The following is a 13,578-nucleotide window of genomic DNA, read 5'->3' as shown; positions in this document are numbered from 1 at the left end:
TTATGACGGACAGCACAGTGCAAGATATGCAACAGAAACATTTCAGACAGCCAGACGACAACTTCAAACTTTGTCCGTCATTTGAAGAGCCATTCTGCCCAGTAAGTGCTTTTCATTTATCTAAATAGGTGTGTGTATATATAGCTTTAATGCAATGAATATGATGATGATGAAACTGAAGTAAATATGATTTGATATGGAGCAAGTTAATAAATAAAAACTACAGTTAAGCCTCAAAGAACCTTTTTTTTTTTTAACCATATACAATGTTGCATGTTGCATGTCTGTCAGACCATACGGTACATCCCCACAGAGACAAGTGAAATTCTACAAAGTTGAACGTTGTATCCCCGCTGTGAGGGAATCTTTTTCTAAGAACAAGCTGTTATTTTTTCTGACAATGTTGAAGTTGATAGAGCTCTGGTGTCTCCAGATGTTACAGATGAAACATAAAATGTTTCTAACGCTCTGTAATGTGTTTCTTCTTTCAGATTTTTCTCAGATGTTTTTTTCATATTGCAACTCAAATGTGTCAGACACTGTCCGCAGACGTTAATTTGTTTAGATTGAGCTGTCAATAGATCATTGTGTGAGGTATTTTAAATTTTTTTTTTTTTTATTCCATGGTGTATTTTACTCAATATCAGTAATTACAGTGCAAATCCAAATTATTGTCATATGTTTGAAACAGGTTAGACACATTGGACAATGGTGGTTACTTATTTCTTGTCTTTTCTCGTTTCCAAGATGAGATTCTGCGCGTAAAATTGCAATAATAAGGTGACTTGACCTATTTAAGGACTTGACTTGACTTGACTTGACTTGACTTGACTTGACTTGACTTGACTTGACTTGACTTGACTTGACTTGACTTGACTTGACTTCACTTCACTTCACTTCACTTCACTTCACTTCACTTCACTTCACTTCACTTCACTTCACTTCACTTCACTTCACTTCACTTCACTTCACTTCACTTCACTTCACCTCACCTCACCTCACCTCACTTCACTTCACTTCACTTCACTTCACTTCACTTCACTTCACTTCACTTCACTTCACTTCACTTCACTTGACGTAATCCGTGACTTGACTTGCCCAAGAAAAAAATGACTTGGGACTTACTTGAGACTTTAAGGTTAAGACTTGAGACCTACTTGAGACTTGCACATGTGACTTGGTCCCATCTCTGTGTGGTGAGGACTGATGATGAGCAGTTCCGTATTGGCGACGCGCGCCTCTGAGCTCAAGCGACAGCGGAGATGTGACACGGCCGCGGACGCAGGAAAAACAATGCAGCGTGGAGAAACAGTGATAGCTGATCGATAGCTGATCGATAGCTGAGCCGTGACACGTTTACACTTGAAAATACAATTGAGTGTTTGGAAATAAAACGACGATATCCATCTTGTGCGGAAGCCCTCGCACTGCTCGGCTGCAGGGAGGGTCGGCACGTCAGCCGGTCAGCCCGGCAAGAGCGGAGCGGAGCCGTGACACCTTTACAATTTAAAATGTTTTTAAAATACAATCACGTATTTACAAGTACAAAAGAGTGTACAAAAATAAAATGACAAAAGTCTTGTGCGGATGCGCTCGCGTTGGGCCGCGGGGGCGCGTCAGTCGGCCAGCACGCAAGAGCAGAGAGGAGCCAGACACGTTTGGACTTCAAAAAAAGGTTCATCATGGACTCGTGTGGATATTGGAACAACATATTTACTCTTATTTATTTCTATTATTTATTGAAATAAATAAGAATGTTTCTGACAGTCAGTTTGACTTCAACATTTTTACAAGTGTTTGAAATGACAAAAATAATGTGTTTAGAAAACTACAAAGTGTAGAAAACAACAACAACAAACTGCAATAAAGGTTCATGAAGGTCTTGTGCGGATATTGTAACAATGCAATTACTCTTATCGATTGTCTTATTCATTTAAATAAAGACTGTTGATGAAAATCAGGTTGACTTTAAAATGTTTATATATGTGTTTAAAATATTAAATAGCATTTAAAAGTACAATACAGTTTTAAAAAATACAATGGAGGTTCACAAAAGTATTTTATGGGTGTGGTAAATTTCTCAACATTGCAGATTTTCACCTATCGCGGGTGGTTTTGGAAGCAATTATCCGCGACAGATGAGGGATTACTGTCACGCCCGGACTGACGGTAGGGAGAACCGTGAGTATTCCCGAAGCGCCGGCCTAGGATTGGCCTGTTGTTGTTTTTTTTTTTTTGTTTTTTTAAGTCTGCGCGCCCATCAGAGAGACAGGCCAGGCCACTCAGGCCGGGAGCATGTGAGGAGGGAAAGACGATTGGTTTGTATATCAATTGACACCCGCCCCCACAGTCCGTATCAACCACACAGAGCGCGTGTGGAGGAAGGGGTGTGTTACGTATATCAGGTGCCGGTGTTGTGCTCGATTTGGTTCCCCCGTGAGATTTTGTTCCCCCTGCCGCGGGAGCGCGCACAGCTTGTTTGGAAAGCGAAAAACCGATGCCGTACGGCGTCCGCCGGCGTCAGCACTATGTTGTTTTCAATAAAAACATGAAGAATTCACGTTTGCGTCAGTCAATTTTAATTTTTATAAAGGATTATTCTCATTTGATGTCTTTAAATTCATCCGCGTTCTGCCATTGAAGCGGGGTGCATTCAAAGACCAGTCGTAAAGACGGAACACTCACTCACTTCACCAAAAAGCAACGATATAATTACGTGAGCTCTTTGCATAAACCTCGATGCAAAGAAACTCCTCCTTTTGGGTACCGTTACATGCTACAAGGAGTATATATTACAAAGGAGACTTTATTCTTAATTGTAATCATCATTCATCCATCCATTTTATTACTCAGGTATTTTCAAAGCAAATTAATATTGTTGCATTTATTAATTTGCTTTAAAATGACAGCGCAATATAATCAAAAGCTGACACTCTAGCAGTGTCACACGTGTTCATTTAAGAAAAAGCCACACACGTTTTGTGATCAAATCTTTCATAACGACAATGATTTGAGTGAATTGATTTGAATGAATAATTGAGAAGAAATTTCAGTTCTGAAGGCTCCTTTTGTCCCAAGCAAAGTGAAAGGTGGTGGGATAAAAATTGTAACAGGAACGCTATAAAAAATGTCAAGGCGTGAATATTTGTGCCCCCCTCCCATTTTGAGAACGGTGAGTCCTGGACATCGACTGGCTTTTTTTCTGTCTTCCTGGGGGTCTGCTCAGGTAGTGTGGCAAATTTGAACAGGTTCCCTCATTCCTGGCCCAAGTTACAGGGGGGGAACATATCCTCACGGGTGGCCCGTGAGGATATGTCCCCCCCCCTTATTTTGAGAACGGTGAGTCCTAGACTCCAGCTGTTTTTTTTCTGTCTTCCTGGGGGTCTGCTCAGGTAGTGTGGCAAATTTGAACAGGTTCCCTCATTCCTGGCCCAAGTTACAGGGGGGGAACATATCCTCACGGGTGGCCCGTGAGGATATGTTCCCCCCCCTTATTTTGAGAACGGTGAGTCCTAGACTCCAGCTGTTTTTTTTCTGTCTTCCTGGGGGTCTGCTCAGGTAGTGTGGCAAATTTGAACAGGTTCCCTCATTCCTAGCCCAAGTTACAGGGGGGGAACATATCCTCCCGGGAGGCCCGTAGTTTGAATTAATCCTTGCAAATCTGGCGTTGGTCTTCCCTTACTTATGATTTCTTGCTTTGACTGAAAAACAAGTTTTGAAAAATGTCTTATCTTCGAAATTATATCCTCCATTTTCAGGGAAAATAAAGCCAAATAGCAACGCGTTAGCACCGAATGTTGTTGGTTGTTTTTCTTTTCTTTTTTTTCTTCTTAATTTACTCTTGCATTTACTCGTGTAGTGAACTATTAGCCGCAGGCTCACGATCGCCCCATCTTTGAGGTAAAAGTACTGGCTGCCTCAAGGCCCGTATTTTCCCGCTGACTGCAAGCACGCGCCGTTTGCACGCGCTCAGTACAGTGTGTGAGTGGTGCACACTCTCACACGCACGCCCTGAGAGGCACTACCTGTCACTGCCTCAGCCTCCATGAATCTCATCTCCCGAGACAAGAACTACAGCTATTTTGACTATGAAAATGATCCAAATGTATAGGAAACACACCAAAATTGCATTAAAAGCATAGACCACAGGACAGATATTATATTATGTTTTATTATAATATTCATTTTTTAACAACTTATGGTGACAGCTGAGGAAACCATGTTGAGCCCTTTACCGCCCCTGGTGGCAAGGTGAGGCACTGCCTCACCTGCCTCCTATGAGTGCACGTGCCTGCTTGTTGTTTGCCTTTGTCTTTAAAGTGGCGGCGGTGTCAATGATGACGCAGCACGAATTGGAAAATGCGGGCATTTGAACTCTGCGAGACCTGCGAGACTTTTGCTCTTGGGGAAATAACGGAGAGAAAGGAAGGCAATGCAGTTGGAAAGAAATGATTAAAAATGGGGTTCTCTCGCAGACAAAATGCGCTGTTTGCGGGATTTGCTGGCAGAAGCCGCCTGCGTGTCACTGACGCTCGCCGCGTCATGCAAAGAGGGCGCCAAACGTCACGTCAGGTGGCCGGGGGCCCCCTCCCCACATGCTTTGTTTTGAAAGCAAAAGGCTCGAAGTGTCCCCTGCGTGTCAAAGCCGCTTGCTGACGTTTGCTGTATGTGACGTGCGGATCATGATCTACGGCGGGCGGAGCAGCCATCACTTGCACACTGCGCTCGCTGCCAGCTGCCTGACTGCGTCCGCCTTGTGCCCTACCTACCTACCTACCTACCTACCTACCTACCTACCTACCTACCTACCTACCTACCTACCTACCTACCTACCTACCTACCTACCTACCTACCTACCTACCTACCTACCTACCTACCTACCTACCTACCTACCTACCTAACCTACCTGCCGCCGCCGCCGCCAAGACTTGTTGCGGACTCCGTGCCTGCTTGGAGAGAGATCGTCTGCAATGCTGAACCTCAAGATGCAGCTTGCACTTGTGCTGCTCCTCGAGTTCTTGTGCCTCGCTGCTGCTGCTGCTGCTGCTGCTGCTGCAGGTAACAGTCGAAATTGTCTTTTGAGATGCGCGATCGACATTGCAAAGTCAGCACTAAAGTAAACTCGTTTTTTGGGTACACCCTTAAAAGTGCTGACAGACCCAGGAAGTTACTCAACTTTGTGTTGTGTTACCAAATGAAAAAAAAAAACTTGCATGGTGCATGGGCCGCTCCAATTTTTACCGCCGATTGGGATGGCTCTTCTTAAGCCAGCATTGTTGAGGGTGTACTTTGATGTATGGGACGGACTGGGAGGAATTCACCTTTTCTACTTCTGGCAGCCCCAACCTGCTCGTGCGATACGGACAACATATGCACCTGCAATGTGGGTCAAAAGCTCGAATTGAATAGCGGCAGTAGCACTCAAGAAGCGATCACCTGGAAGAAGGAAGGATCAACTCTCGCCGATGACTGGGCAACCTTCGACAGCACTGACACAAAAAAGAAGAGCGCGACGATCACAACACTGAAGGCCGACGACAAAGGGACGTACGTGGCCATCGAGGGGACTGCGATTGCAAGCGCTACAGTGAAGGTGTTCTATGTTAAGATTGTGGGTGAGTTTGAAGTATCACTATCACTACTAAGTTTCCTCTTTTGGCATCACAGCCAACCTCCGATTCAAGAGCAAAAAGTCCAAAGTGTTCTAGGGGGCCTGTTGCGAGATTTTATTATGAATGATGATAGTATTTATTAATGATTCAAAGTTGCCTTTATCATCCTGTAGAATTTATCGTAAAATGCCATCCAAAAGATTGTCTGAAAAGTGTGAGATTTTCACTGGAACGATTCAAAGTTCGCTTTTTGGAATTTGAGTAAAATGCAATCCGGAAGATGATCTGCGCCCTTTTAAAAGGTCAACCATTTCTTTGCTGTAATGATTCAAAGTTAGCTTTTTGGACTTTTGAGTAAAATGCAATCCAAAAGAATATCTGCCCGCTTTTAAAAGGTCAACCATTTCTTTGTTGTAATAATTTTGCTTTTTGGAATTTATGCAATCCAAAAGATGGATCTCCTGCCCCCTTTTAAAAGGTCAACCATTTCTTTGTTGTAATGATTCAAAGTTAGCTTTTTGAAATTTATGCAATCCAAAAGATGATCTGCTGCCCCCCTTTTAAAAGGTCAACCATTTCTTTGTTGTAATGATTCAAACTTTTTGGAATTTATGCAATCCAAAAGGTGATCTGCCCCCCTTCTAAAAGGTCAAACATTTCTTTCTTGTAATGATCTAAAGTTAGCTTTTTGGAATGTATGCAATCCAAACGATGATTTGCCCCCTTTTCAAAGGTCCAACATTTTGTTGCCATCACACGTTGGCAACCTTTGGGCAAAAAGTGAATGTGCCGCATTTTCTTTGTCTAATAGAAAAGCTAGCCTCCGGTGTCCAGGTCAAACGTTACACTGGTAACTCTGTGGCCTTGCACTGCTCCATCAACGAGAATGAACACTTCAAAGACCTCGTGTGGAAGAAGGACGACGCTCCGGTCGGCCATGGAGACTACATTCTGGGCAAGGCGGTCATGATCGTCAGCAAACCTGACCCAACCGTCAACGTCAAATACGTTTGCGTGGCCAAACAATTCGACGGCACTGAGATATCATCCTCAGCCTTGACACTCAAGGGCGGCGATGTTGGTGGCAATGGTGGCAGCAATGTTGTGAGCGTTGACGACAAAGGTCAGTACTCTCAGTCGTCTCAAGTGTCACTACAGTTCATATTCGATATGCGCCCAGCTGACCGCTTTCTCTTTATTAAAAAAAGGTGTGGGTGCCCTGTCCTACAGCGTTTCTCTGCTGGTGATGTCCATCCTGGCTCAGCTCTACTGGATGGTGTAGCGCCCGCCGCAAGACCAGCGGGTGAGTCAACGTCCGTCCGTCCAAGTGACCTCCCTTCAAGCCTTCTGCTTCTCCTCAGCTGCTGCTGTCCAAGTCCGTCCCTGGCTAGGAGACGGAGCACTCCACCGCAAGCAGCCCGTTCCACCCTCAGCGAGCCCACTCCACCCTCAGCGAGGGCCTCCCAAAGGATTTTGCCCTCCAGACGATGATACTCAACGTCGACGATGAGCAGCGTTTCACAGAAGAAAATAAAAATCCCCCCCCCCCACACACACAGAGAAAATGCAAGAGAATGAAAACCGAATCAATTGCATTTGCAGCACTTTTGTAGTGCTCCTTGCTCTTTTCTGTCTCGATGTTATGATACAATGTACATGATGACTCCACGAAAACAGCGAGCCAGCCGGGTCTTGATAGTCTTCAGCTTGAAAGACGGGCCAAAGGTGCTTTGCAGCATCACGGGCAGCCGTTAGCAAGAGCCTGGAATGTGCCCGCTGCCGCGGGATTTGCAAACTTTTTTATTTTTCTCATTTTCGTGGATCAGTTTGATCGGTCAGATGCTGCTTTGCTTCCAAAGGATTCTTCCAATTATGTGCATGCTCATGGTTTTAACTTGAATAAAGGCCAAATTTGTTGAATACAGCTTCAAATACAGCTTCAATTACAAACTTTGGATGACAAATTGGATGATAAATGCACCTTGGCGGTTAACGTCAGTGGAAATCTGGCCAAGTTGTTTCTCAGAAGCCCTCAGCGCCATTTTGACGTGAGGTATTGTGTGCAACAAAGCCCAGGGATATATTTGTACTCTGCTCTTTTAGAAGACAGCATGTCTCTACCTAGATGCGCTGCGCTTTGACAATTGCTTGGATTTCTTAAAAATATCCACAATAAAGCACCCTCTATAGCCCCACCCTTTTTAATAATACCACACTAACATCCATGCGGCCTAACGTTTTGTGCGGCAACAACCTCCCAGACATTGTTCACAGAGGTGTAAGGCCTGATGCATGCCAGGTACCAGGTACTTCTGGGGCACTCTAGGTAGATTGAAGATTGCCGCTAGCGCTGCGGGATCATTGGTTCCTTGTGGCTTCATGTTTTGAGACTTTTCAAATCTTTTGCTTGCATCTTCCCCAATACTAACCCTTAATGCTGAGTGCCAACATTAAGGGTTAGTATTGGGGGGTTAAATCACCAAATGATTCCCGAGCGCGGCACCGCTGCTGCTCACTGCTCCCCTCGGGGATGGGTTAAATGCAGAGGACAAATTTCGCCACACCCAGTTGTGTGTAACACCTTTCTTGCCACATTGTTGATTGCTTGCAAGGAAATGTTTGATGGTTCTGTGCTCGTCACGCCCCAATATCTTTGTCACGGATCGGATGGAGCAGGGCGACCAAACGCTGCTTGGACCAGGGTTTATTGGAGAAAACAAACTAACGGACTCGGCAAACTGACATGACTTAACAAAACAACTAGACTGACTGACCGACCGACCGACCGACGGGGACGTGAGACAAGAAGACAAGACATGACGACAACAATGATCCGACGGGGAGTGAGGGGCAGACAGGACTTACATACACAACAGGTAACAAGAGGCAGGTGAGAATGATCACACTAATCATGGGCAAACAGGAGGGGAGGGGCGAGCACAAAGGCACACGGGCAGAAACTATGAAAATACGAACAGGGGACGAGACGTGACAATCTTAGCAGTTTCAAGAGATATGCATCCTTCTTCGAAATCTTTCAGTCTCACTTAAATCTCTTTTTTTGCCCCGTTTGGCCTGAGGCAAAGAAGCTGCCTATTCTATCTATGCACACGGTGAGATAGGGTGTCACTCGGCTCTGGCCCCACCATCTTACATCGCTTGATATGCTTCTTTTGAGTAAGCATTCAAGCGTATTAAGCATAGAGTTGGAAATTATGCACCCGTGAGGATATGTTCCCCCCCTGTAACTTGGGCTAGGAATGAGGGAACCTGTTCAAATTTGCCACACTACCTGAGCAGACCCCCAGGAAGACAGAAAAAAAACAGCTGGAGTCTAGGACTCACCGTTCTCAAAATAAGGGGGGGGAACATATCCTCACGGGCCACCCGTGAGGATATGTTCCCCCCCTGTAACTTGGGCCAGGAATGAGGGAACCTGTTCAAATTTGCCACACTACCTGAGCAGACCCCCAGGAAGACAGAAAAAAAGCCAGTCGATGTCCAGGACTCACCGTTCTCAAAATGGGAGGGGGGCACAAATATTCACGCCTTGACATTTTTTATAGCGTTCCTGTTACAATTTTTATCCCACCACCTTTCACTTTGCTTGGGACAAAAGGAGCCTTCAGAACTGAAATTTCTTCTCAATTATTCATTCAAATCAATTCACTCAAATCATTGTCGTTATGAAAGATTTGATCACAAAACGTGTGTGGCTTTTTCTTAAATGAACACGTTTGACATTGCTAGAGTGTCAGCTTTTAATTATATTGCGCTGTCATTTTAAAGCAAATTAATAAATGCAACAATATTAATTTGCTTTGAAAATACCTGAGTAATAAAATGGATGGATGAATGATGATTACAATTAAGAATAAAGTCTCCTTTGTAATATATACTCCTTGTAGCATGTAACGGTACCCAAAAGGAGGAGTTTCTTTGCATCGAGGTTTATGCAAAGAGCTCACGTAATTATATCGTTGCTTTTTGGTGAAGTGAGTGAGTGTTCCGTCTGTACGACTGGTCTTTGAATGCACCCCGCTTCAATGGCAGAACGCGGATGAATTTAAAGACATCAAATGAGAATAATCCTTTATAAAAATTAAAATTGACTGACGCAAACGTGAATTCTTCATGTTTTTATTGAAAACAACATAGTGCTGACGCCGGCGGACGCCGTACGGCATCGGTTTTTCGCTTTCCAAACAAGCTGTGCGCGCTCCCGCGGCAGGGGGAACAAAATCTCACGGGGGAACCAAATCGAGCACAACACCGGCACCTGATATACGTAACACACCCCTTCCTCCACACGCGCTCTGTGTGGTTGATACGGACTGTGGGGGCGGGTGTCAATTGATATACAAACCAATCGTCTTTCCCTCCTCACATGCTCCCGGCCTGAGTGGCCTGGCCTGTCTCTCTGATGGGCGCGCAGACTTAAAAAAACAAAAAAAAAAAAACAACAACAGGCCAATCCTAGGCCGGCGCTTCGGGAATACTCACGGTTCTCCCTACCGTCAGTCCGGGCGTGACAGTAATCCCTCATCTGTCGCGGATAATTGCTTCCAAAACCACCCGCGATAGGTGAAAATCTGCAATGTTGAGAAATTTACCACACCCATAAAATACTTTTGTGAACCTCCATTGTATTTTTTAAAACTGTATTGTACTTTTAAATGCTATTTAATATTTTAAACACATATATAAACATTTTAAAGTCAACCTGATTTTCATCAACAGTCTTTATTTAAATGAATAAGACAATCGATAAGAGTAATTGCATTGTTACAATATCCGCACAAGACCTTCATGAACCTTTATTGCAGTTTGTTGTTGTTGTTTTCTACACTTTGTAGTTTTCTAAACACATTATTTTTGTCATTTCAAACACTTGTAAAAATGTTGAAGTCAAACTGACTGTCAGAAACATTCTTATTTATTTCAATAAATAATAGAAATAAATAAGAGTAAATATGTTGTTCCAATATCCACACGAGTCCATGATGAACCTTTTTTTGAAGTCCAAACGTGTCTGGCTCCTCTCTGCTCTTGCGTGCTGGCCGACTGACGCGCCCCCGCGGCCCAACGCGAGCGCATCCGCACAAGACTTTTGTCATTTTATTTTTGTACACTCTTTTGTACTTGTAAATACGTGATTGTATTTTAAAAACATTTTAAATTGTAAAGGTGTCACGGCTCCGCTCCGCTCTTGCCGGGCTGACCGGCTGACGTGCCGACCCTCCCTGCAGCCGAGCAGTGCGAGGGCTTCCGCACAAGATGGATATCGTCGTTTTATTTCCAAACACTCAATTGTATTTTCAAGTGTAAACGTGTCACGGCTCAGCTATCGATCAGCTATCGATCAGCTATCACTGTTTCTCCACGCTGCATTGTTTTTCCTGCGTCCGCGGCCGTGTCACATCTCCGCTGTCGCTTGAGCTCAGAGGCGCGCGTCGCCAATACGGAACTGCTCATCATCAGTCCTCACCACACAGAGATGGGACCAAGTCACATGTGCAAGTCTCAAGTAGGTCTCAAGTCTTAACCTTAAAGTCTCAAGTAAGTCCCAAGTCATTTTTTTCTTGGGCAAGTCAAGTCACGGATTACGTCAAGTGAAGTGAAGTGAAGTGAAGTGAAGTGAAGTGAAGTGAAGTGAAGTGAAGTGAAGTGAAGTGAGGTGAGGTGAGGTGAAGTGAAGTGAAGTGAAGTGAAGTGAAGTGAAGTCAAGTCAAGTCAAGTCAAGTCAAGTCAAGTCAAGTCAAGTCAAGTCAAGTCAAGTCAAGTCAAGTCAAGTCAAGTCAAGTCAAGTCAAGTCAAGTCAAGTCAAGTCAAGTCAAGTCCTTAAATAGGTCAAGTCACCTTATTATTGCAATTTTACGCGCAGAATCTCATCTTGGAAACGAGAAAAGACAAGAAATAAGTAACCACCATTGTCCAATGTGTCTAACCTGTTTCAAACATATGACAATAATTTGGATTTGCACTGTAATTACTGATATTGAGTAAAATACACCATGGAATAAAAAAAAAAAAAATTTAAAATACCTCACACAATGATCTATTGACAGCTCAATCTAAACAAATTAACGTCTGCGGACAGTGTCTGACACATTTGAGTTGCAATATGAAAAAAACATCTGAGAAAAATCTGAAAGAAGAAACACATTACAGAGCGTTAGAAACATTTTATGTTTCATCTGTAACATCTGGAGACACCAGAGCTCTATCAACTTCAACATTGTCAGAAAAAATAACAGCTTGTTCTTAGAAAAAGATTCCCTCACAGCGGGGATACAACGTTCAACTTTGTAGAATTTCACTTGTCTCTGTGGGGATGTACCGTATGGTCTGACAGACATGCAACATGCAACATTGTATATGGTTAAAAAAAAAAAAGGTTCTTTGAGGCTTAACTGTAGTTTTTATTTATTAACTTGCTCCATATCAAATCATATTTACTTCAGTTTCATCATCATCATATTCATTGCATTAAAGCTATATATACACACACCTATTTAGATAAATGAAAAGCACTTACTGGGCAGAATGGCTCTTCAAATGACGGACAAAGTTTGAAGTTGTCGTCTGGCTGTCTGAAATGTTTCTGTTGCATATCTTGCACTGTGCTGTCCGTCATAAAGGTAATTACAATAGCCGAAGGTGATGATGACTCGCGGTACCGCTCCCGCTGACATGTTTATGTGATATAAAGGGGCGTGATTCTCCAACAAACACGTTCGGTACGTAGAGAGGGCACGGCTGATTGATTAACAGGGTAGTGATCCAATCATGACAACATCATTCTCAGCCTGCGCTCTCCTACCGTGTTATCGATATGATTTTTTAAAAATGTATTAGTAATTTTATATTCAAACTGAAAACATCAACTAAATAACACTGAAGTCATTCAAAGCCATCGTGTCTCAAGTCAAGTCCCGAGTCTTTAACTTCCAAGTCGAGTCTCAAGTTTTTTTTTTTTTTTTGGTCAAGTCAAGTCACAAGTCATCAAAACAGCGACTTGAGTCCAAGTCACAGTAACACGAGTCCCCATCTCTCGAGTCACCACAGTTTTGTCTGTTTTGACACGCACGCCTGCCGCTTGATTCTCGTTTGCCTGATCCTGTGTGTTATGAGATGGCCGGATCATTGGTCCATCCATCCATCCATCCATCCATCCATCCATCCATCCATCCATCCATCCATCCATCCATCCATCCATCCATCCATCCATCCATCCATCCATCCATCCATCCATCTTCTTCCGCTTATCCGGGGTCGGGTTGCGGGGGCAGCAGCTTCAGGAGGGACTCCCAGACTTCCCTCTCCCCAGCCACTTCGTCCAGCTCATCCCGGGGGATCCCAGGGCGTTCCCAGGCCAGCTGAGAGACATAGTCACTCCAGCTCGTCCTGGGTCGTCCCCGGGGTCTCCTACCGGTGGGACATGCCCGGAACACCTCCCCAGGGAGGCGTCCAGGAGGCATCCTGATGAGATGCCCGAGCCACCTCATCTGGCTCCTCTCAATGTGGAAGAGTAGCGACTCTACTCCGAGTCTCTCCCGGATGACCGAGCTTCTCACCCTATCTCTAAGGGAGAGCCCGGAGATCCTGCGGAGAAAACTCATTTCGGCCGCTTGTATCCGGGATCTCGTTCTTTCGGTCACGACCCATAGCTCGTGACCCTAGGTGAGGGTAGGAGCGTAAATCGACCGGTAAATTGAGAGCTTTGCCTTTTGGCTCAGCTCTCTCTTTACCACGGCGGACCGGTACAGAGTCCGCATTACTGCCGACGCTGCACCGATCCGCCTGTCAATCTCGCGCTCCATCCTCCCCTCACTCGTGAACAAGACCCCAAGAGACTTAAACTCCTCTACTTGGGGCAGGATCTCATCCCCGATCCGGAGAGGGCATTCCACCCTTTTCCGATCGAGGACCATGACCCTCATCCTGACCGCTTCACACTCGGCTA

The 13,578-nt window shown here is 44.5% G+C and overlaps 1 protein-coding gene and 1 long non-coding RNA gene across 3 annotated transcripts; one reads left to right on the top strand and one right to left on the bottom strand.

Annotated features, from left to right (window-relative positions):
* Positions 1–3,550: 3,550 nt before the first annotated feature.
* Positions 3,551–5,707, bottom strand: LOC148404627 (uncharacterized). The gene is made up of 3 exons (XR_015861132.1): positions 5,322–5,707; positions 3,792–5,052; positions 3,551–3,701 (listed from the first exon to the last, which is right to left on the bottom strand). It is a non-coding gene; the product is annotated as an uncharacterized LOC148404627 (long non-coding RNA).
* LOC148404626 (uncharacterized) lies at positions 4,367–7,532 on the top strand. 2 transcript variants are annotated; one of them, XR_015861130.1, is made up of 5 exons: positions 4,367–5,058; positions 5,340–5,615; positions 6,424–6,735; positions 6,843–6,915; positions 6,974–7,532. XR_015861130.1 is itself a non-coding variant. In XM_088388402.1 (5 exons), the coding sequence occupies exons 1-4, from the start codon at positions 4,971–4,973 to the stop codon at positions 6,892–6,894; spliced, it is 750 nt and encodes a 249-aa protein (XP_088244528.1). In that variant the 5' UTR covers positions 4,375–4,970; the 3' UTR covers positions 6,895–6,915; positions 6,974–7,532. The 2 variants fall into 2 exon arrangements, 1 of the variants encoding a protein (XP_088244528.1); XM_088388402.1 differs by having other exon boundaries at positions 4,375–5,058; positions 6,821–6,915.
* The last annotated feature ends 6,046 nt before the right edge of the window (positions 7,533–13,578 follow it).

This window comes from Syngnathus floridae, chromosome 1 (assembly GCF_059516105.1).
Source record: "Syngnathus floridae isolate MCC-2025c chromosome 1, RoL_Sflo_1.0, whole genome shotgun sequence".
Classification (NCBI taxonomy): domain Eukaryota; kingdom Metazoa; phylum Chordata; class Actinopteri; order Syngnathiformes; family Syngnathidae; genus Syngnathus; species Syngnathus floridae.
Note: the sequence above shows the minus strand (reverse complement) of the source record. Positions and strands in the feature narration are given on the sequence as shown.

Coding starts and splice junctions, on each gene's coding strand:
- LOC148404626 (XM_088388402.1), top strand. CDS start 4,971: ATGCTGAACCTCAAGATGCAGCTTGCACTTGTGCTGCTCCTCGAGTTC. Junction 5,059..5,339: donor TGCTGCTGCTGCTGCTGCAG/GTAACAGTCGAA, acceptor TACTTCTGGCAG/CCCCAACCTGCTCGTGCGAT. Junction 5,616..6,423: donor GTTCTATGTTAAGATTGTGG/GTGAGTTTGAAG, acceptor TTTGTCTAATAG/AAAAGCTAGCCTCCGGTGTC.